General features: G+C 42.4%; 1 protein-coding gene across 2 annotated transcripts in view; it reads right to left on the reverse strand.

The window, feature by feature from the left end:
- The window catches only part of NECAB2 (N-terminal EF-hand calcium binding protein 2), a 234,914-nt gene that overhangs the window by 41,894 nt on the left and 170,913 nt on the right, over nt 1–22,107 (reverse strand). For both annotated transcript variants that reach the window (XM_070760554.1, XM_070760553.1), the window contains 2 exons: nt 17,605–17,741; nt 538–656 (listed from right to left, as the gene is read on the reverse strand). In XM_070760554.1, coding sequence (XP_070616655.1) covers nt 538–656; nt 17,605–17,741 — 256 coding nt within the window. The remainder of the gene's footprint in view (nt 1–537; nt 657–17,604; nt 17,742–22,107) is intronic.

Raw genomic sequence — 22,107 nt, forward strand, 5'->3', positions numbered from 1 at the left:
CTAGGTAGAGGTGGTATTTGCCAGTTCTCTGAACTACTCAAAATTTCCGCTACTGGTTCTCCAGAACCTGTAAGAACCTGCTGGATTTCACCCCTGATTGATAGTTGATGTAATAGTCTTTTCAGTTTTCACATCAAAAAATTCCTAGTTTTACTTGGATTCTTATATCTAACCAATTCCAGGCAGTGTGGACAATATCAGGATGACGGGAAACTAACAATCTGACCTCATTGGGAAAGCCACACATTTTTCACTTCCAAGCGGCTAAATTTACTTTTGAAAAGTAATTGCATTAAAACAAAATGTATATTCATACAAACATACAAGCAAACAATTGGTGTAGCAGAGGTCCCCAAACTTGGCAATTTTAAGACTTGTGGACTTCAACTCCCAGAATTCTCCAGCCAGCTAAGCTGAGTATATTTCAAGAAACAGATTCCTGGAAACTAAGAGACCATCTCCACACACAAGTTCCCTTTGATCAAACCTTTCTTTGACCACCAACCTAGTCAAATCTGATCAACCCGGGAGACTTACCAGTCTGGAAACTTTTCCTGCGTTCTTTAGTCATGATTCTGTTATTGGGAGAATAACCTGACACGGGAGTGTCATACCAACTGTCCATGGCATTGTGGGCAGATTTATTGTGGATGTGTCTATATGGGAGAAGGATAGACAGATGACCAGATGGGGAAAAAAAGGGAACGAATGATTTATGGTGTTTTTTTTACTTACCTATATGGTATAAAATTCCTTCATTAAAACATGTATTTGTTTACCCAACATTCATTGCTAGCTTAGAACTATATCAAAATAGTTTAAAGACATGAAACAAGAATGAAAGAATAAAGTACAAATGAATAAGCCATGGATTTAGAAATGCCATGGAGGTTATAGCTTGCCAATCTAGCTCAATTGGCTGTAAATAATTGAGTTCATTATAACACTGTCAGACCAAGAATCTCTGTGAAGCTTTCAGCTAAACGTTGACCATTCTCCAACCTGAGGTTTGTGGGGTGGCTCAAACTACAGCGCAATTCAACAGACAGGAACAAATTCTTACATCAAGTTAACACACTAGTTCATCCTTTTCATTTTAACTGTGTTCTTAGAAGCAGAAATTGCAACATAGCATCTTTTCTCCTGCTTTATCCTCACTGTGAGTCTTGTGAGTTGAGCAGAATTGTGCGGGATCGCCCAAAGAGATTCCCCTTGTAACATTTTGAAAAACTCCACAAGAAACTCAGGGGCAAGCACCAGTCTGTATGGCTGGGCTCTTGCAATTTTATTAAACCAATTAACAAAACTGGCTGAAGAAACCTGCCAATTGAACCGTTTACGCTACTAAAACTCTTCTGTTTCTCTGTAACCTTCAATGGGGTGAAATGGGGCATCGTAGGGGAACAATTATGGAACCAAAATACTAATGTAAAGAACATGTCCAAAATCCAGGATCCATTATTCCTTTAGGACTGAAATTTCAAGGATGATCTTTGACACACCCTAACCCCATGATGGAGAATCTAAGGCACCGGGGGTGGGTTCCACTTACCTTCCCTACCAGTTCGCATCACGTCGGAAGTGTCATGTCGCGCAAATGACCCTCTGGGCATATCCAAGCCGCTTTCTTTGCAAGCCCCTTTCAAGGAATGGTGACTGGAGAACTGGTTTGGGACATGGCTAGTTGGCCATTGCTGCTGGTTTACCGAGCAGGGGCAAATTTCTGCCACTGGTACGTGAGAACTGGTCCGAAACAGGAGTAACCCACCACTGTATGGCACGCGTGCCACAGGTGGCACACACAGCTCTCTTGGCGGGCATATGAGCCGTTGCCCAGCTCAGTTCCACTGTGCAAGTGGACACGCCTCCTGCCAGATACTGCTTCCTTGATATCTGCCATGCATGGAGGGCAGGGCGCATTTATTTATATGTCTGTCTGTCTAATCTATCTATCTATCATCTACCTACTTACCCACCCACCCACCCACCCACCCATCCATCCATCTTGAAGCATCGGGAGGGTAAAATGGCTTTTCCCAAGGCCAAAAAACAGCTGGCCAGCATGCGCATGCATTTTGGAGCTGACACAGGGCGAAGTCTCGTGTGCCCTCCAATATGGCTCCACATGCCACCTGTCGCATGCATGCCATAGGTTCACCATCACGGGATTAGAGTATTGTTATCAGTATTGTATCACTCTACTAAACAAATAATTCTGTCAACACTGTCAGACTTTTTACTAAATCTGCACTTCTATTTCTACTAGTTTTTCTCATCATTCCTATCATCCTTTCCCTCCCACTTAGGACTGTATGACTGTAACTTGTTGCTTGTATCATAAGATTTTTATTAATATTGATTGTTTCTTCATTGCTTATTTGACCCCTATGACAATCATTAAGTGTTGTACCACATGATTCTTGACAAATGTATCTTTTTCTTTTATGTACGTTGAGAGCATATGCACCAAGACAAATTCCTTGTGTGTCCAATCACACTTGGCCAATAAAATTCTATTCTATTCTATTCTATTCTTGTTATTTTTCTTAGAGTTTTGTTTTCTGTTTAATATTTGCCTAGTATTAATCCCTGCTTATCTGCATCTCAGCTGTGCCAACAGTGTCAGATGCAAATCTCCAATCAATGGCACACTTACTAATATTGAGGCTGTTACCTAATTGAGTAATGAAACATCTATAACAGTGATGGCGAACCTATGGCACGGGTGCCACAGGTGGCATGCAGAGCCATATCTGCTGGCACACAAACTGTTCCCTAGCTCAGCTCCAATGTGCATGTGTGTGTTGGCAAGCTAATTTTTGGCTCGCACAGAGGCTCTGGGAGGGGGTTTTTGGCTTCCAGGGAGCCTCCAGAGGGGTGGGGGAGGTCCAGGGAAACCTTTGGAGCCTGGGAAGGGTGAAACACGAGCCTACTGGACCCACCAGAAGTTGGGAAACAGGCCATTTCCGGCCTCCAGAGGGCCTCCGGGGGACAGGGGAAGCTGCTTTCGCCCTCCCCAGGCATTGAATTATGGGCGTGGGCACTCGTGCACCTGCGATAGTGCGTGAGCATGCTCTTTTGGCACCCAAGGGAAAAAAGGTTCGCCATCACTGATCTATAAGCAAACAACCAAGCTCAGAGAGCACCAAGAAGTCTACGTAATGTAATATTGAGACCCATATTCATGAGTGGAGACAGGGTAAAATGCTCTCAGTTCACTTGTGCCTGTCAGTCGTCAGAGAGCTGGTCGCGAACGGAGTACGAGGCCTCCCAAATGCTGTCATTTGGTTTCTTTTACCCGCTGTGCATGCACAGAGCACTTTGCGCATGCGCAGAGGGTAAAATAGCCCAAATGGCGGCATCTGGTCCTCGGAGAGGGGCGGCATACAAATTTAATAAATTGAATTGAAATTGAATTGAATCTGGCCAGGTGGGCGGAGCCTCATGCTCCCTTTGCGTCTGGCTCTTCGACAACAGACTGGCATGAGTGAACCGGGAGCATTTCACCCCTGGTAGGTTCACCTAAGCAAACCGCAAATCAATTTCACCAGGCTGCCTCCACTCAACATTTGCAAACGACACCCTTAATTAAAAGGAAGATGCCTACAGATATATTCTTTTCACATTGCAAAGTTTTAATTGCATTAAGTCTTCTTCTTTCAAACTGCAAGAAAAATTGAACACAGAAACTCCAAACTGCAAACCTACTCTGTAAAAGCAAAAAAAAACAATGTTTGTATCCTAGCACGAAAAGAAAAAAAAGGATGGTGATATAATTCATTTACTCAATTTTACCTGCATGTTTTCTAACTCGGGGGGCTGAAAGGGAAGGGTTTGGGGTTTTTTAGTCACACTGGCTGGGGAATTCTGGGAGCTGAAGTCCACAAATCTTAATGTCACCAAGGTTGGAACACTCCTGATCTAATGGAAGCAACTTGACCATTATATGGTCCGCTCCAGAGGCAGATTGCCATTACTTTTGCTAGAAGTGCGCTGCGTGCGCAGCTTCAGTTCTCTTGTGTGTGCGTGTATGTACCAGCATGTTTTTGTTTCTGTGCAGGAAGCAAAAATGTGCTCAAATCCTACGAGGGGACACTTGTATGAGTGACATTTCAGCATTTGTTTTGCTTCTGCGCATGCTTGGAAGCAAAAAATCACCAAAATCTCGCATATGTGCACATCCCCTGACAAGATTTTGCTTATTTTTTTCCTTTTTAAAATAATCTTTATTAAATTTCTACATATTAAAAACAGTCAAAACAAACAAAACATACAAAGAAAAAATGAAAAATAAACAAACAAATCAGCTTAAAACATACAAGACGTTCAGTTTCAATAGTAAAGACATAAGTTGTCAACTATATTGTTGACTATCACTATCGAGTGACCTGATGTTAGGTATTTATGTCTAGGGTGTGGAATTGTGTATTTATTATCTTTAGTCCTGTATATTATATTTGTATTCATTTTAGGTATTTGTGTGGAAGGTACGAGTTCATTTTTAGGGGTTTTATGTTCCATAGATTTATGGTGCAGTGTTTCTATATTTTCTATATTTTCATATATTTTCATTATTTTCTATATTTTCTATATTTTCATTATGTTTGGGTCAGAAAGGAAGAAGTTTCTAGTTTTACTTTTCCGTTAGGTTTTTAATGTATTTTTTTTGTTTGAGCCATTTGTACCAACTTTCCCATATTTTATAAAATTTGGATTTATCTTTTTTCTGTAGTTCCAAAGTCATTTTAGTCATTTCTGCGTACTCACGGACCTTATTTATAAAGCTGAAAGTTGTGGGGGCTGTTTTTGTTTCCAATTTTGTGCATACAGTGTTCCCTCGATTTTCTCGGGTTCGAACTTCACGGAACGTCTATACCACGGTTTTTCAAAAATATTAATTAAAAAATACTTTACGTTTCCCCCCCCTATACCATGTCATATGTCATTGCCAAACTTTCATCTGCCTTTAAAAAACATTTTTTTAAATAAACTTTAATAAATAAACATGGCGAGTAATAATCCTAAATGGTTGTTAAGGGAATGGGAAATTGTAAATTTAGGAGTTTAAAGTGTGAAGGGAAGGCTTGGGATACTGTTCATAGCCAAAAATAGTGTATTTACTTCCGCATCTCTACTTCGCGGAAATTCGACTTTCGCGGGCAGTCTCGGAACGCATCCCCCGCGAAAATCGAGGGAACACTGTATAGTAATCTTGCCACTGTTATAATATGGAGGATTAAGTATTTATCTTCATTTTAAAATTTCTGCCTTGCAATACAGTAGTCCCTCACCTATCGCTGGTGTTACGTTCCAGACCCGGCCGCGATAGGTGAAATCCGCGATAGGGAATTTACCGACTGATAGTACTTATTTAAGTATTTATATTGTAATTGTTTGGTAAGTTTTCATTGTTTTAAGTGTTTATAAACCCTTCCCACACAGTATTTATTTTAGATACAGTATTTAAATACAGTACAGTGGTACCTCGAGATACGAGTTTAATTCGTTCCGGACCTGGGCTCTTAAGTCGAGCAGCTCTTATCTCGAACAACTTTTCCCCATAGGAATTAATGTAAATAATTTTAATTGGTTCCAGCCCTCAAAAAACTCACAAAGTTAGTCTAAATTATGCAGAAAGACATGTTTTTAATGAAGAAATGTACATGTACATATAAATGAATAATGAAGTTTCTTTCACTTAACTTGTAAACTTTCTTAAACTTTTAAATTTACATATGTTCAACTTCTCTGCCACCCAATCCTGTAGGACAGAGGTCCCCAACCCTTTTTGCACCAGGGACCGGCTTTAAGCGATCAAGAGAGGAATGGGTGAATGAATGGACGGAGGGTGGGAAGGAAGGAAGGAAAGAGGGAAGGGACAGGAACAGAGGAAGGAAGCAAGGAAACTTATGAAAGGGGAGAGTAAGAGAGGAATGAGTGAAGGGAGGGAGGGAAGGAAGAAGGTGGGAAGGAGAAAGAAAAGAAGAAATAGAGGAAGGGAAGGTAAAAGAGAGAAAGAAAAAGAGCAAGAAAGAAAGCTGCAAGCACCCCCCCGAGCCCCCCAGGCCGGCTGCAACCTTTTAAAACACGCGCGCCGCTTCGCAGCTGTCTCCTGAAGCCGAACGCAGAAGTTAGCGTTTGGCTTCAGGAGACAGCTCCTTGGCGCTTGTATCTCGAATTTGGGCTTGTAAGTAGAACAAAAATATCTCTCCCCTCCCAGCTCTTATCTCGAGTTGCTCTTAAGTAGAGCAGCTCTTATGTCGGGGTTCCACTGTATTTACAATTTTAGATATATTTTTTTTGAAAAACCTGCCGATCGAGTTCTGCGGGCTGTTTAAATCTGCTGATCGACTTCCTCAGAAACCCACGAACCAGCGAAGATCCGCGAATGATTTTTCTCATTAATATTTCTTGAAAACCCACGATGAAGTGAAGCCGCAGTAGGTGAAGTGTGATATAGCGAGGGACTACTGTACCAAGAAGGAAAACTTCAGGTTTTAAAAGGATTGTCTGTGCCACAATTTGCTCTGTGCAATGTGCATGAAGCAAAAATACGCTGGGACACACCATATGCACGCAAGAAAACTGAAGCTGCACACACAGGGCCACATACGCTACCAGTGCGCTGTCCTCTACTATACCGGTAGGAACCCACTACTGATCTACTCATCGTGGGGACTTTCCACTTACACCAGGGGTGAAATGCTAACGGTTCAGCCAGGTTCTCCCAAACCGTTAGTAACAAATACTTCCAGTTTTCAGAACAGGTAATAAAAATGTTTGTTTTTAAAAAAAGTTTTGCATGATTGCAGGGCACAGTTAATTGTCACAGCTGATGAACCTTTATTTTTTTTTTACTTTTTTAAAGCATTTTAAAAAAACTATTTGCTAGAACTGTGTGACTCTTTGGTGAGGTTCCTGCTTTGTTGCAGGGGCAATTTTGTGTGAAGTCCACCCGCTTTGGCCATGTGTGTGAGTCAGTTGTGTAGCTTTTGTGTTATTTTTGTGTGAAGTGTTGGTTTTTGAGCTCTTTGTGGCTCTGTGAGGTTTCTGCTTGTTTTTACAGGGGACATTTTGTGTGCCTTTGCATTGTGTGTGAGTCAGTTGGGTGACTTTTGTGTTGTTTGTGCGTGAACCGTGAAAGTTGGTTTTTGAGCTCACCTGGTCACATGACCACCAAGCCACGCCCATTCAATCACATGACCACCACTAAGCCATGCCCAGAGAACAGGTAGGGAAAATTTTTAGATTTCACTGTTGCCCTATACCAGTGATGGCGAACCTTTTTTCCTCGGGTGCCGAAAGAGCATGCACGCACACGATCAAACATGCATAAGTGCCCACACCATAATTCAATACCTGAGGAGGGCAAAAATCGCTTCCCCCATCCCCCCGGAGGCCCTCTGAAGGCTGGAAAAAGTCCTGTTTCCCAACTTCTGGTGGGCCCAGTAGGCTCGCGTTTTGCCCTCCCCAGGCTCCAAAGGCTTTCCTGAAGCCAGGGGAGGGTAAAAATGGCCTTCCATCTCCCTGGAGACTCTCTGGAAGCCAAAAACGCACTCCCAGAGCCTCTATGCAAGCAAAAAATCAGTTGGCGAGCACACACATGCACGTTGGAGCTGAGCTAAGGCAACAGTTTGTGTGCCAGCAGATATGGCTCTGCGTATCACGATGGCAGTTTGCCATCACTAGTAGCAGAGGAAACATGTTCCATATATTCACACACCATGTTCCCTCTTCCCAGTGGGAAAGGGAGGTGCAATGTATAAACGCTTCCCTCCATGCTGAGTTAGCATCTTCCTTATTTGAAAACCAAAGGCACAATTTGATGTGCCTCGCTTTTATTATCCAGACTTTGTAGAGAATGTTATCCTGCCCCAAAACTGGAATGGATGCTTTGGATAACTGTGATTCGCTCGACATGAAACGCTGCACAGAACTAATGGCCACCCTCCAAGGCAAGGACTATTTGAAGCATCTTATCTTCCCGCTATGCACCTTTTAAGTCGAATCTCATGAATATAGATTGGCTGAAGGCCGACGCCAGCATCAAAAGCAGCAGCGCGGCTCAAAATAGGAAGGCAGGAACGAGAGGCCTTAGAAATTTCAATTTTCTCACTGGCAAACTTCTGTTGATGGGAGCAAAGAGAAGGTCAAGTCGGAAAGGGGAATAATTGAACATGAGTGGGGGCAGAAGAATTCCCCGTGACAATATCCTGTGCTTCTTAAAGATAATATTGGGAGTTTAGTAACCATTGGATGCCTCGAAGATTGTAAACTTCAAAACAGAGCTGTTGCAAAACCTACGCCGGCCAGTGGTTTTGACTCAATGCATTTCAGAGATGTTTTTCTTACATCAAAGTCAACAAATGAGTTGCAATTCACTTCAGAACCTTCAGGAGAGCTTAATAGTTTGATCAGGCTGTTTGTTTACAGAACAGAACAGAAGTCGGAAGGGACATTGTAGGTCATCTAGTCCAATCCTGGGGAGCGGGGTGGAGGTTTAGGTCTTTGGGACGGGGAAGTGAGATGGTGTGGAGCAGCCCCGTGAAAAATGGAGGAAGGGAGGTTTGCACTGATGAACTGTGGCGCTGCTGAGTGGAGTTGTATACGGTGATCCCTCGCTACTTCGTGGTTCATCTTTTGTGGATTTGCTACTTCACGGGTTTTCAAAGGGGGCTTAAATCCATTGAAAATTTTAAATCCATTAAAAATTAAAAATTCATAAAAGTCTTCTACAGTACTACTGTACTCTATTAAAGAATCTGGTAGGATATCACATGTAGTTCCAGCTGAGAAACATGATAGAATGCCTGTTTAATGCAAAGTGAGGGTTTTAAAAGTCCAAAAACTCATTAAATACATAAAAAAAAATCTTTCCTCTACTTCACGGAAATTCATTTTTCACAGGTGGTCTTGGAACGCATCCCCAGCGAAAAACGAGGGATCCCAGTATACTTCTTCAAGATCAACCGTCTTGAGGCACACAACACCTGCAGAGGAGATTTTACTGGATGCTGATTGGACTCTTTGTGATTTTCAACGTGTAACTTTCAGGTGGTTTATTCCAGATCTTGCCTTGCTTTCCCTGCTATCAGTTCATTCTTAGTAACAGAATAACAGAGCCCAAGCACCATTTCTGACAGATGGCAGTCTAGTCTCTTCTTGATTGCTTCCAGGGAGGAAGCCCTATCTATCCCCTCAAAGAGACTGGAGACTGTTCCAAAGGGCAGGTTCAATGGCTGAGAAGAATCATGTTCTACGACACGACCCTGCCAGAATCCTTTCTACAACAAAGCGTCTTTTACCGTAATGAGCAGGGAGAATATTATCAGCTGGCAAGAGTCCCAGACAGAGAAATAAGTTCAAATATAATTACCAGTTGTAAATAGTCTGAAGTAGAGATGCACAGGAATAATCTTAAAGACCAATGTTTTTTTTGAAAGCCAAGACAACACAAATCGAATAACTAAATAAAATAAATAAATAAGACAGAAGATCTTGAAACTAAAAGTTAAAATGAAACACGTTGTTCTCTGCAATGAGGCCAGGCTCTGCTCACTCTTAAATACCCTGAGGGTGTGACCCAACAGTCCACAGCACTACTCCTGAGCGATTCTCCTCTTAGCCAACCATTCATGTCTCCTAAATGCCCTGCGTACCCGGACATCCAGAAAAGGCTTCTCCTCTTCTCGAATCACTCAGCACAGGACATGCAAAGTCAATCCTGACAGGAAGTGCTGATTCACTCATCAGCAGGCCCTGGCTATTGTTCTGACCCTGACCTCTCATCTTCTTCACTTTCAATCTCAGGTGCCAGGAACAGAGGACACCGTTGCTGCACCTCCACATCCTCAGTGTCCATGATTATTTGTACAGGACATGAGCAAACCACAAAACAATAATCTATTTAGTGACCAACATTAAAGGGACACTGAAAAAAATGACTTATGACAGGTTCTCACATTTATAACTCTTGTAGGAACTCCATGGTCGAGGGATCAAAATTCAGTGACTTGGTGACCAGCAAGTATTCAGGAAGGTTGCAGTATCCCGAGTCATGTGATCCCCATTTGTGACCTTCCTGGCTTGGCTTCCGACAAGCAAAATCAATGGGGGGAAGCTGGATTTGCTTAATGATCACATGATTCACTTAACAACTGAAGTGATTCATTTAACAACCATAGTCAAAAAAAGGTAGTGGGGTTATTGTTTTTTTAAAAAAATTCTTGTATATTGGGTTTTTATTCTTTGTAGGCTGCCCAGAGTTACTGAGAGTGACTGGGCAGACATATAAATCTAAACAAACAAACAAAAAGAAAAATAACACAATAAAATAAAAAACAATAAAATAAAAAAATAAAAATAAAACAACAAAACAAATAAATGAAATAACTAAACAATATAATAAAATAAATAAAATAAATAAAATAAATAAAATAAATAAAATAAATAAAATAAATAAAATAAATAAAATAAATAAAATAAATAAAATAAATAAAATAAATAAAATAAATAAAATAAATAAAATAAATAAAATAAATAAAATAAATAAAATAAAATAAAATAATAAAATAAATAAAATAAAATAGAATCATGAGCCTGGAAATAGCAACAGCACTTAAACTTATAAGCTGCTTTGCAGTGGTTTTACAGCCCTCTCTGAGCCATTTACACTCTCAGCCTCTTGCCCCCAACAACCTGAGTCCTCATTTTACCCACCTCGGAAGCATGGAAGGCTGAGTCAACTTTGGAAAGGACCTTGAAGATCTTCTAGTCCAACCCCCTACCCAGGGCAGGAAATTCTATACCCGTGATGTGAAACCTATGTCACGTGTGTGAGAGATGGCATGAATAGCCCTCTCTGTGGGCATGTTCGCCATCACCAGCTGCTTTTCCTATTTCCAAAAGGTTTATTCAATTCACGGATGAGGAACGGGGATGAGAAGCAAAATGTCTTCAAAGACAAACAAAGAAAGCACAGCTGTCTTTTGGAAAATCATTTTTGGGACAACCAAAATGTCCACAACACCCCTCGTGTGGCAATTGAAGGTAGGACAGTAATGGTGAAACATTTTTTAGTTTGTGTGCCAAAAGAGGGTGTGTGCATGCGCTAGCACGTGCACACATGCCCACACCCATGTGCACCCCAATGTGTGTGCACCCTCCATTCTGCCCCGTGCACCTGTGCACAATTCCCCCCGCCCCTGTGCATGCATAGAGGCCTCACTGGCACCTGGGATAGTGAAAAAAGAGCCAAATGGGCAAACTGCAAGTTCGGGAAAACACTTTCAGTTTGCTTGTTGTGCTGTTTTTTGTATTCTGGAGTCTTCAAGGAAGCTTCCTGATGCCCCAGAGTGAAAACAACAGTACAAAGGGCAATCCAGAAGTCTGTTTTCTGAACTTCCGGTTTGCCCATTAGGCTGTTTTTCACACTCCGGGGCTTTCAGAAGCTTCCCTGAAGCCTCAGAAGTACAAAAAACAGTACAACAGGCAAACCAGAAAATCAATTTTTCTAATCTTCCAGTATGCCCGTTGGGCAGTTTTTTGCACTCCAGGGCTTCAGGGAAGCTTTGTTGAAGCCTCTGGAGGGAGAAACGATCTTGTACAGAATGTATGTTTGCTTGAGCTGACCTAGAGCAAAGCCTCACGTGTCCTCCGATATAGCTCCATGTGCCACCTGTGGCACACATGCCATAGGTTTGCCATCACATAGGTGGGGTCTACCTAGGGTCCTACCTCTGAGGGCTACCAGTTCTTGAAGCATATTGTTAAATCATAAACAGCATGGCTTCCTGTACGTTGACTACACACCATACAACATTTATTTATCCGGTTTAGTTAAAAAACCAGTGGCTTTGTATACAACACAAGCTAAACTTGGTGAGTTTTAACCTTGGTTGGGATGAGAAATTTAGCACATTGTACAAACTCAACCCTTTGGTTAGGTTAATGTCCACAGAGATTTTCAGCCATCCAGGTCAGGGGTCTCCCACCTTGGCAACTTTAAGACTTGTGGACTTCAACTCCCAGTTGAAGTTGAAATTCTGAGAATTTAAGTCTGCAAGTCATACAGTTGCCAAGATTGGAGACCGCTGATCCAGGTTATGGTATCAATTGGACGTCCTTGTATTTCTGTGAAGATGTTTTGCTTCTTCAGCTCTGACAGGATGGTGGGGAAATGGAAGAATGGAAATCCAGTCAAAACTGGAAAACTCTTCAAAAAAAAATAAGAAAGTCCAATTGCCTCCTAAAAAAGCACCTTTGGGACTTTGATTAGCTTGTTGTCCAACAATTTGTGCAAACTTTGAAGCTGGGTCAATGAATTAACCAAGCGGAAAACATTGTGTTGACTCAGCAAAGATTCATCAGAGCATTAAAATATATTCTAAGAAGCCAAGCATATTAACATATTCACATGCGGCCATTCTAAGCAGGTTGTTTTTAGCTTGTGTAAGCACAGTTTGGGATTCAGTGAATTCCACTGAAATTAACAGGGGCATTTCCTACGATACCTGCGCACCTCACTGATTTCTATTCTACTTTTTCAGAGCAATTTTGTTTGAAGTTCATCTGTACAAAAAAGAACCTTAACAAAGCATTTATAGAAAGCAGCAGAATTGAATTTTAATTCCATTTGAAAACAATGGATACAGATAGCAGGCTATATTAATGGTCTACGTAGCACATCTCCATATCTTTCAAGAATAGAAAAGAAAAAAAGGACTTTTATTTATTACAGAATAACAAAAAACCCGAATTGGAAGCTCCTTGGAGATTGTCTATGGCTAGCCTTTTTGTTGTCATGTGCCAAAAGCGTGCATGGGTGTTTGTACCCATAATGCAACATGCGTGCAATCCCCCCATACCTCCTGCACATGTGGGTGACCCCCCTACGCTCCCCCGTCCATATGCCTTCACTCCCCTGCACATGCACACACGCCCCCCCTCCTCTGTGTGCCATTTTGGGCCTAATAATCCTCCCTGCAGCCTTCTGGGAGCAAAAAAAAGGGCCGCCATGGCACCCTGTGTATGCATACGTGACCCCCCGCTCTCCATGCACAAATGCAAGTCTCTGCATGAGCCCTGCCCTCTGCACATGCATGGCAGAGACCTGAAAATCAGCTGCCCAGTGGGAGGCATGCATGCATGCACGGTAGAGCTGAGCTGGGGCAATGCTACCTGTGGTTCACCATCACAGTTCTAGTCCAACCATCTACTCAAACATTTCAGATAAATGCTGCCAAACTTTTCTTAGAAACCTCCAGTGATCAAACACCCATAACATCTGGAAGGAAACTCTCCTACTGATTAATTGTTCTCAGTCAGGAAATTCCTCCTTAGTTCCAGGTCGAATCTCTCTTTTATGAACTTCCATCTACTTCTTCTTCTGCCTTCAGACGCTTTGGAGAACAGCTTGACTCCCTCTTCTTTGTGAAAGTCCCTTAGATATTGGAAGACTGCTATCATGTCACCCCTAGTCCTTCTTTTCACGAGACTAGACTAGTTAAAAGGAATGTTATATTCTGATTTTAAACAACCAAAAGTTCCTTGACAAATGAAAACATGACATTTTGAAGATGGATTTGGGAGTTCCAGGCCAACATTTGAAGGGCTACCACAAGGAAGAAGGGGCCAACCTATTCTCCAAAGAAGGCAGGACAAGAAGCAACAGATGGAAACTAATCAAGGAGAGAAGCAACCAAGAACTAAATCCCCTGATAGTGACAGCAATCAACCAGTGGAACAAATTTCTTTCAGAAGTTGTGGCTGCTCGATCACCTGAGGCTTTCAAAAAGAGACTGGATAGCTATTTATCTAATAAATCAGTGATGGTGAACCTATGGCACGGGTGCCACAGGTGGCACGTGGAGCCATATCTGCTGGAATGTGTGCCATTGCCCTAGCTCATCTCCAACATGCATTTGTGTGCCAGCCATCTGATTTTTGGCTTCCAGAAAGCCTGCAGGGGGATGGAGGAGGGCGTTTTTACTCTCCCCCAGCTCCAGGGAAGCCTTTGGAGTCTGGGGAGGGCAAACACGAGCCTACTGGGCCCACAAGAAGTTGGGGAACAGGCCATTTCTGGCCTCCAGAGGGCCTATAGGGGGCGGGGGAAGCTGTTTTCGCTCTCTCAAGGCATTGAATTATGTGTGTGGGCACTCGCGCATGTGCAATAGCGTGTGAGCATGCTCTTTCGGCACCCAAGGAAAAAAATATTTGCCATCACTGGTACAGGTGATAGCACAGGTCTGCTGTGAGAGCAGGAGGTTGGGCTATGTTTATGTTTATGTTTATTTAGATTTGTATGCCGCCCCTCTCCGCAGACTCGGGGCGGCTCACAACAAAGTGCAAATGACAATTTACAACAAATCTAAATTTCTACTAAAAACATTTTAAAAACCCCATTTCTAAACACACATACATACATACATACATACATACCAACCTCCAAGGTCCCTTCCAACTCTGATTACTGATTCATGAACCTTAGAACTGTGACTCAGCCTAGTTGATTCTCCTACCATGTTTTGACCCTCGGTCTACAACTGATGACTGTCCCGCATGACAATTTGAATTAAAATCTTTGTAAGCCAAACTAGTTGGAAGTTCTCTGTGGTGCAAGTATGTGTGTGTTTGCAAAACCTATTTACAACAGAGTGGGGGAAGAGGGGAGGGAGAGAGAGAGAGTATCTGTGCTTATGTGTCATTTTCCAGTTCTCTCTTTAATGGCTCTTTCATCCCTTCCATAAAGCCCTCTCCACATTCCTTTACAGAGTGCTCGTTTCTAGTTCAATTGTGCATTAAGGCAACACATCAACATTAAAATTTTAACAAAACTCAGGAAATATCCTTCTTAGCAAACACTTCCAAGCACAGAGGAAAATAACTAAACTTTCAGCACTAGCAAAAAACCAGCTAGAACAAAACACATACAGGAAACTCAGGCACAGCCCTATACCACTCTGCATTAATGATTCGATCATAGAGGTGGTTAGCAGTATTACATTTCTGGGGTTATTATTATTATTTATTATTATTTATTAGATTTGTATGCTGCCCCTCTCCAGAGACTCAGGCTCCAAAGACGGTACAAAAGCAACACTGCAACAAATTTAATTAATTAAAAGTTACTACTAAAATCCCATATATAATCAGAACAGTCAACCAATTCATTCACAACCACACATTGCATCTCGTAAACAGAGGAAGGGGTCTTGCCCCATGCCTGGCGACATAAATGAGTTTTGAGGCTCTTGTGAAAGGCGAGGAGGGTGGGAGCATTGTGAATCTCTGGAGGGAGTTGATTCCAGAGGGCTGGGGCCACCACAGAGAAGGTTCTTCCCCTGGGCCCCACCAGATGACATTGTCTAGCTGACGGGACCCGGAGAAGGCCAACTCTGTGGGACATAACCGGTCACTGGGATTCATGGGTTGCAGCTAATAAGCTGGTTAGCTGGGTCACTCATACACTATACTTTCTGCATCATATGAGAAAAGAACATCTCCCTTCCCCTGTCCTTGCCACTTTGTGTAAAGGGAAAGCATCCTGTCGTATTCAGTAGTGGACTGCTACTGGAACGATAAAGGACGCCGCATAGGTAGCACAAATTATTGTTTTGGATAGGAAGGCTTTTTGGAGGGTGGTGAGGACAGAGGAGAAGATTATTGGAGGTCCAGTTCCTTCTATCCAGGACGTGGCATATAAGCGGCAAAGGTGGTAAATATTGTCAGGAACCATCCTGTCCATGACCAGCTGTCTTTGTTACCTTCTGGAAGGAGCATTAGTGCTATTTCAAGCAGAATAGCTAGATTCTGTAATAGTTTTATACCACATAGTATCAACCTTGTTAACTCTCAAGATTCTTTTTTCTGCTATATATTCAAAATGTAATAATAGCAGCAGCAACATTCCCAAAAGGCCAAATGTTATAGATTGATGGGTTGATCAAAGATAGCTAGCTGGCTAGATATAGTAGATAGATAAATAGATAGATAGATAGATAGGTAGGTAGGTAGGTACATAGGTAGGTAGGTACATAGGTAGGTAGGTACATAGGTAGGTAGGTACATAGGTAGGTAGGTAGGCAGGCAGGTAGGTAGGTAGGTGGGTGGGTGGGTACATAGGTAGGTAGGTAGGTAGGTAGGTAGGTAGGTAGGTAGATAGATAGATAGATAGATAGATAGATAGATAGATAGATACTGTACATACATACATACATACATACATACATACATACATACATACATACATACATAGCAGCGATGGGCCACCATTCTCGGCACCACAGGAATGGGCTGGGAGCGTGCGCACACGCATGCATGTGCAACGTGTGATTCACAAGTCTTAAAGTTGCCAAGTTTGTGGACCCTTGCTCTAGAAGATAAAATGAATAAGCCTGAAACCTAATGTTTTGCCAGAAACCTTCACTTTGTTTGGTAGTTGGCAGGAATAAGGTTTAAGAGTATTATGTGGAACAGAACATTTTGGGATGTTCATTTAGGCTGTGAAAGTAGCAAGGAACAGTTTAGATTGTTGCCTTTGAGTAAGTGATTATTTTGTCAGTGGCCATTTTAATCATGAAGGCGCCTTTATGACAATGCTCAAAATGTGCTTTCAAAATTCTAAATGAGATGTTTCTGTCATTTCACTGTTCTATAGCTGCTCATTTATTTATTTATTTATTTATTTATTTATTTATTTATTTATTTATTTATTTATTCAATTTTTATGCTTAGACTCAGTCCTTAAGATTCAGGGCGGCTTACAACATGTTAGCAATAGCGCTTTTTAACAGAGCCAGCATATTGCCCCCACAATCCAGGTCCTCATTTTACCCACTTCAGAAGGATGGAAGACTGAGTCAACCTTGAGCCGGTGTTGAGATTTGAACCGCTGACCTACAGATCTACAGTGAGCTTCAGTGGCCTGCAGTACTGCACTCTACCTGCTGCGCCACCCCGGCTCAATTTCTAGGATGTGGGTGAATTTGATGACCTGCTTGTTTTGAGTCCATTGATATGGGTATTGTTTTGAGGTTCTTGGAAAATCCTTGGTCAAGTCCCATGATCGTCAAGCTACTCCCACCTGGTCACATGGCCAGCAAGCTACTCCTACCTGGTCACATGACCATCAAGCCACACCCACAAAATAAGCCATGCCTACAGTGTGGTATTAAAAAAAATTGGTAGCCCTTCACTGGGGATATGTATACATAGATAGATAGAGAGAGAGAGAGACAGACAGACAGACATTTTGGGAAGTTGTTGCTGTTGTTATTATTATATTTTGAATGTATGTGTGTTTCAGTGGTGAAATCCATTTTTTTTTACTACAGTTCTCCAGAACCTGTCAGAATCTGTGGGGTTTCACCTCTGGTATGTGTATGTGTGTGTGTGTGTGCCTGTATATAAATAATTTTTTGACATTTTGGGATGTTGCCGCTGTTATTATTATTGTTGGTATTATTTCAACCCTTGGGATGGTGACATTCCCGGAGGGGTTTTGAGAGCGGAGTGTCGAAATTTTAATTTTAAGAAAGAGGACAATAAAGGCTATCTTATCTTATTTGGATGTCATATGGAATGGTGTAAAGATCACAGTCCAACCTTGTCTGGCTGGTTTGTTCGTCGATGGCATCCACTGCACTTTCCACGGAGCTGAGCAAGGATTGAATCTGACTGGCCGTCTCTTTCAGCAGGAATCGGGTGACAAACTGGTCCACGTTTGTTCCGCGTTCATAGACCTGGGAAAGAGGAAGACAACGGAACACTCTGAGAATGGGCCTTTGGGACAAAGACAATGCCACCTGCCCCCCGGTAGTCCTCGACTTATAGTCAACTGCTTAGCAATGGCTCAAAATTAAACTGCATTGGTTACCGATTGGTTTCCGGACACAATTCAAGTGTTGGTGATGACCTATAAAGCCCTACATGGCATCGGACCAGATTACTTATGGGACCGCCTTCTGCCGCATGAATCCCAGCAACCGGTCAGGTCCCACAGAGTTGGCCTTCTCTGGGTCCCAATGGCTACCCATCTGGTGGGGCCCAGGGGAAGAGCCTTCTCTGTGCCAGCCCCAGCCCTCTGGAATCAGCTCCCTCCAGAGATTCAAACTGCCCCCACCCTCCTCACCTTTCATAAGAGCCTCAAAACTCATTTATGTCGCCAGGCATGGGGCAATTAGATCAAGCCCCCTTCCTCTGTTTACAAGATGTAATGTGTGGTTGTGAATGAATTGGCTGACTGTTTTTTATTATATATAATTATATATGGGATTTTAGTAGTAACTTTTAATTAATTAGATTTGTTGCTGTGTTGTTTTTGTGCCCTGTGAGCTGCCCCGAGTCTTCGGAGAAGGGCAGAATACAAATCTAAATAATAATAATAATAATAATAATAATAATAATAATAATAATCATCATCATCATCATCATCATCATCATCATCATCCCCCTGGTGTGTATTTACAGTGAGAGAGAGACTTCTGGAATTTATGAAGAAAAAAATGTATAAAACTTTGATCTTGGTTTTGTTGATTAGAAGGATTTGTTGTTATAGGAATGGCGAGTTATACATTAATGTCTAAAAGCCAAAAGTGGAGATTTATAGCATAGCATTATAGCATTTAGATTTATATACCATTTCACAGCCCTCTCTAAGTGGTTTACATATCGTAAGCATATTGCCCCCAACAATCTGGGTCCTCATTTTTACCCACTTCGGATGGAGTCAACCTTGAGCCTACTGAGATTCGATCAGCAGAAGTAGCCTGCAGTACTGCACTTTAACCCCTGCACCAACGAGAGTTGAGTGTGTTTTACTGTGCTAGGAAGTTAATGCTTCCTTTTTCTTTCTTTTTCTCTTCCCCCTTGTATCTCACACCCCTGCTCCCTCCTCTAATTTCCTATTTTCTTTCCTTCTTTATATTTTATACAATAAAAATAAAAATGATAAGACAGAGAAAACAGGATTGGAAAAAGTGACATAAACTGGTTCTCACACTCACAACTGTCACTGCATTCCCTTGGTCAGGTGACCAAAATTTGATTGCTTGACAATCAGAATGTACCATATTTTTGGAGTATAAGATGCATCTTAGTTTTGGGGGAGGAAAATAGGGGGCGAAAATCTACGTATCAGGTATTCACCTGGCTAGCATCCTTCATCTGCTCAGCTTCAGCCCATTATTTTATCCACTGGTTAGGGTTAAACAAACCTTATTTAGAGCAAGTAGCAATGGAAAAAAAGCCTGCAAAGACTTAGGGCTGGAAAAAAACCTCCTTCGGAAAGAGGAGCAATGAAAACGTCTCCACGTCAGGAAGATCGTGAGCCTCTCATTAGGGATGGAAAAAATCTTCTTCGGAGCAAGTAGCAATGTAAAAAAGGCTGCAAGCTAGTAAGAGCCAGGGAAGACCATTAGCGTCTTGATAGGGCTGGGGGGGGGAGGAGCTTAAAAAAAAGCTGCATTCAGAGTATAAGACGCACCCAAATTTTCAGCCTCTTTCGGGGGGGGGGGGAAGGTGTGTCTTATTCTCTGAAAAATAAGGTCTATTCTATCCCTATCCCATCCCATCTCCATCAAGCCACCCAGGAACAAAGTAATTAATCAAACACACACATGCAAACTTGTAAAAATCAAACAAGGATTGTGCTTTATATTCAGAAAACTGCAAACCATGGAATTTCAGAGCAATGTTGGTTTAAGAAGTCAACAGGTCAGAGTAAATTACTCCAGTCAGTGCAGGAATCTTTCAGACTGAGGTCAGTCAGAAATTACTCACAAATTGAATGTCAAAATGTCCATAAATCCACAGCAAACAGCAAACCACAAATCATCAAGCTTTCATCAATGCTGAACGATAGACTCCCACACAAATCACTCCAACCCTCCCCTTTTTCAAGGTTGCAGCATCATCAAGTCTTATCACCTGTGACCTATAATTTGTCTCTGCGTTTACGCAGCTGCTCTTGTCTTCCCAGCATTCTCCGCACCCGAGCATTCAGAATAAGGTTGTTCATTAACTCTTCCCCTTCTGATTCAGATGAACCTCTGACTGGAGATCTGACTGACTCCCTTCCCCTCTCTGTCTCTCCAGTCCCTTCCTGCTCCATTTCTCTCCCTGTCTCTGCTTCTAGTTCAATGTCTGATTCTTCCTCCAGCCAGACAGGTCTTCTGTAAACAGACAGCTCCTACTCCTCTGTGTCAAAATCAGCAGCCACAGGAGCTGGCCTGAAGCCAATCACAACACAACACAACACATCCCATCCCATCCCTATTCTATTCTATTCCATTCCCATTTCTATTTCATTTCTATTCTATTTGTTCCACTCTACAAGAGAACCAGCAACTTATACTTCCCGATGCACAAACGGAAAGCAAACATGCTTTACAATAAACAGAGAACAGCTGAGACTCATCCTGACAGTCACTGACAATCTGAAATGAAAGCTTGGTCTCAAAGCAAGGAAGCGTGCCATAATCTCTCCTCATAAAAAACTACCTCGTGCAAGCAGAAGGAAAGGCAAACCCTCTGAGAAATATAGTTGACCCAGATGATGAAATATATATTCTGTTATCCCTCCCTCCTTCCCCCTCCTTCCCCCATGACCCACAATTCCACATTTGCATTACAGCGGAAGATGCTTTTCCTTTCTTATAGTCTTGCAGGATTAGCTCTTATCAGATGATTCTCTAATTCCATCCCTCTGAAGGTGAGTTTCATCAATAGAACAGAACAGAACAGAACAGAAAGAGGAGGGAATAGGGCAGTGATGGCAAACCTTTTTTTCCTCTGGAGCTAAAAGAGCGTGCGTGTGTGCTATCATGCATGCATGAGTGTCCAGACCCATAATTCAATGCCTGGGGAGGGCAAAAATAGCTTCGCCCACCCCACAGAGGCCCTCTGGAGGCTGGAAATGGCCAGTTTCCAAACTTCTGGTGGGCCCAGTAGTCTCATATTTTGCCCTCCCCAGGCTCCAAAGGCTTCCCTGGAGCTGGGGGAGTGTAAATATGTCCCCCTCCCCTCGGAGGTTCTCTGGAAGCCAAAAACACCCTCCCAGAGCCTCTGTGCAAGCCAAAAATCAGCTGGCTGGCACACACATGCATGTTGGAGATGAGCTAGGGCAACAGCTCGAATGCCAGCAGATATGGCTCCATGTGCCCCCTTTGGCGCCCATGCCATTACTGGAATTGGGAATCAGGAATAGAATAGAATAGAATGAGGAGGGAACAGAGAATAGAATAGAATAGAATAAAACAGAACAGAATTTGTAAAGCTCTTTATAGCATCAGCAGAGATTTTTTAAAAGGGAGGGGGGAATCACCATCTATGTTCAAGAATGGTTAAATCCAAAACAAATATATCCAATTTCTAGGCTGCCCTCCTCTGGACTTTTTATTCATCAAAAAGTCACAAAAGAGGACCACCTGACTCCAGGACATTGCAACAGTCGTAAAGGTGAATCAGGCTGCCAAGGATTTGAACTCTCATCATGTGACTACCAAGATTCTGCAATGGTTGTAAGCAGGCAGGGGTTGCTGCTATTGCTGCTACCGGTGCGCTGCACACACAGCTTCAAGTTGCGGGCATGCATGCGTACACGTCCCAGTGAGGTTTTGCTTTTGTACATGCGTGTGAGCATGAGATTTTGTAATCACCGTAATCTCATCTGCGAGCGCATTCTCTCGTGAGATTTTGCATGCATGCATGTCTTGCTGCATGTGTGCATGCATGCCCGTGACCAGAAGCTACGCATGCAGCTCCATTTTTACTATGGGTGTGCTGTCCCCTACCATTCTAGTAGGAACCCGTTTGGAGTGAGTGGCATATAAATGTTTGTGTGTTTATTTATATATATATATATATATATATGTGTGTGTGTGTGTATGTGTGTGTGTGTAAGTATGTATGTATGTATGTAGTAATGGGCAGCCAAAATTTTTACTGCCACAATGTGGGTGTGGCTTACTTTGTGGGTGTGGCTTGATGGTCATGTGACTGAGTAGGAGTGGCTTGCTGGCCATGTGACCAGGTGGGAGTGTCTTGAACGATCATCATCGTTCAAGTGAACTGTTAAGTCCTTGACTTACAACTTCACCAGTGTCGCTC

The sequence above is a fragment of the Erythrolamprus reginae genome, chromosome 9 (assembly GCF_031021105.1).
Source record: "Erythrolamprus reginae isolate rEryReg1 chromosome 9, rEryReg1.hap1, whole genome shotgun sequence".
NCBI classification, from domain to species: domain Eukaryota; kingdom Metazoa; phylum Chordata; class Lepidosauria; order Squamata; family Dipsadidae; genus Erythrolamprus; species Erythrolamprus reginae.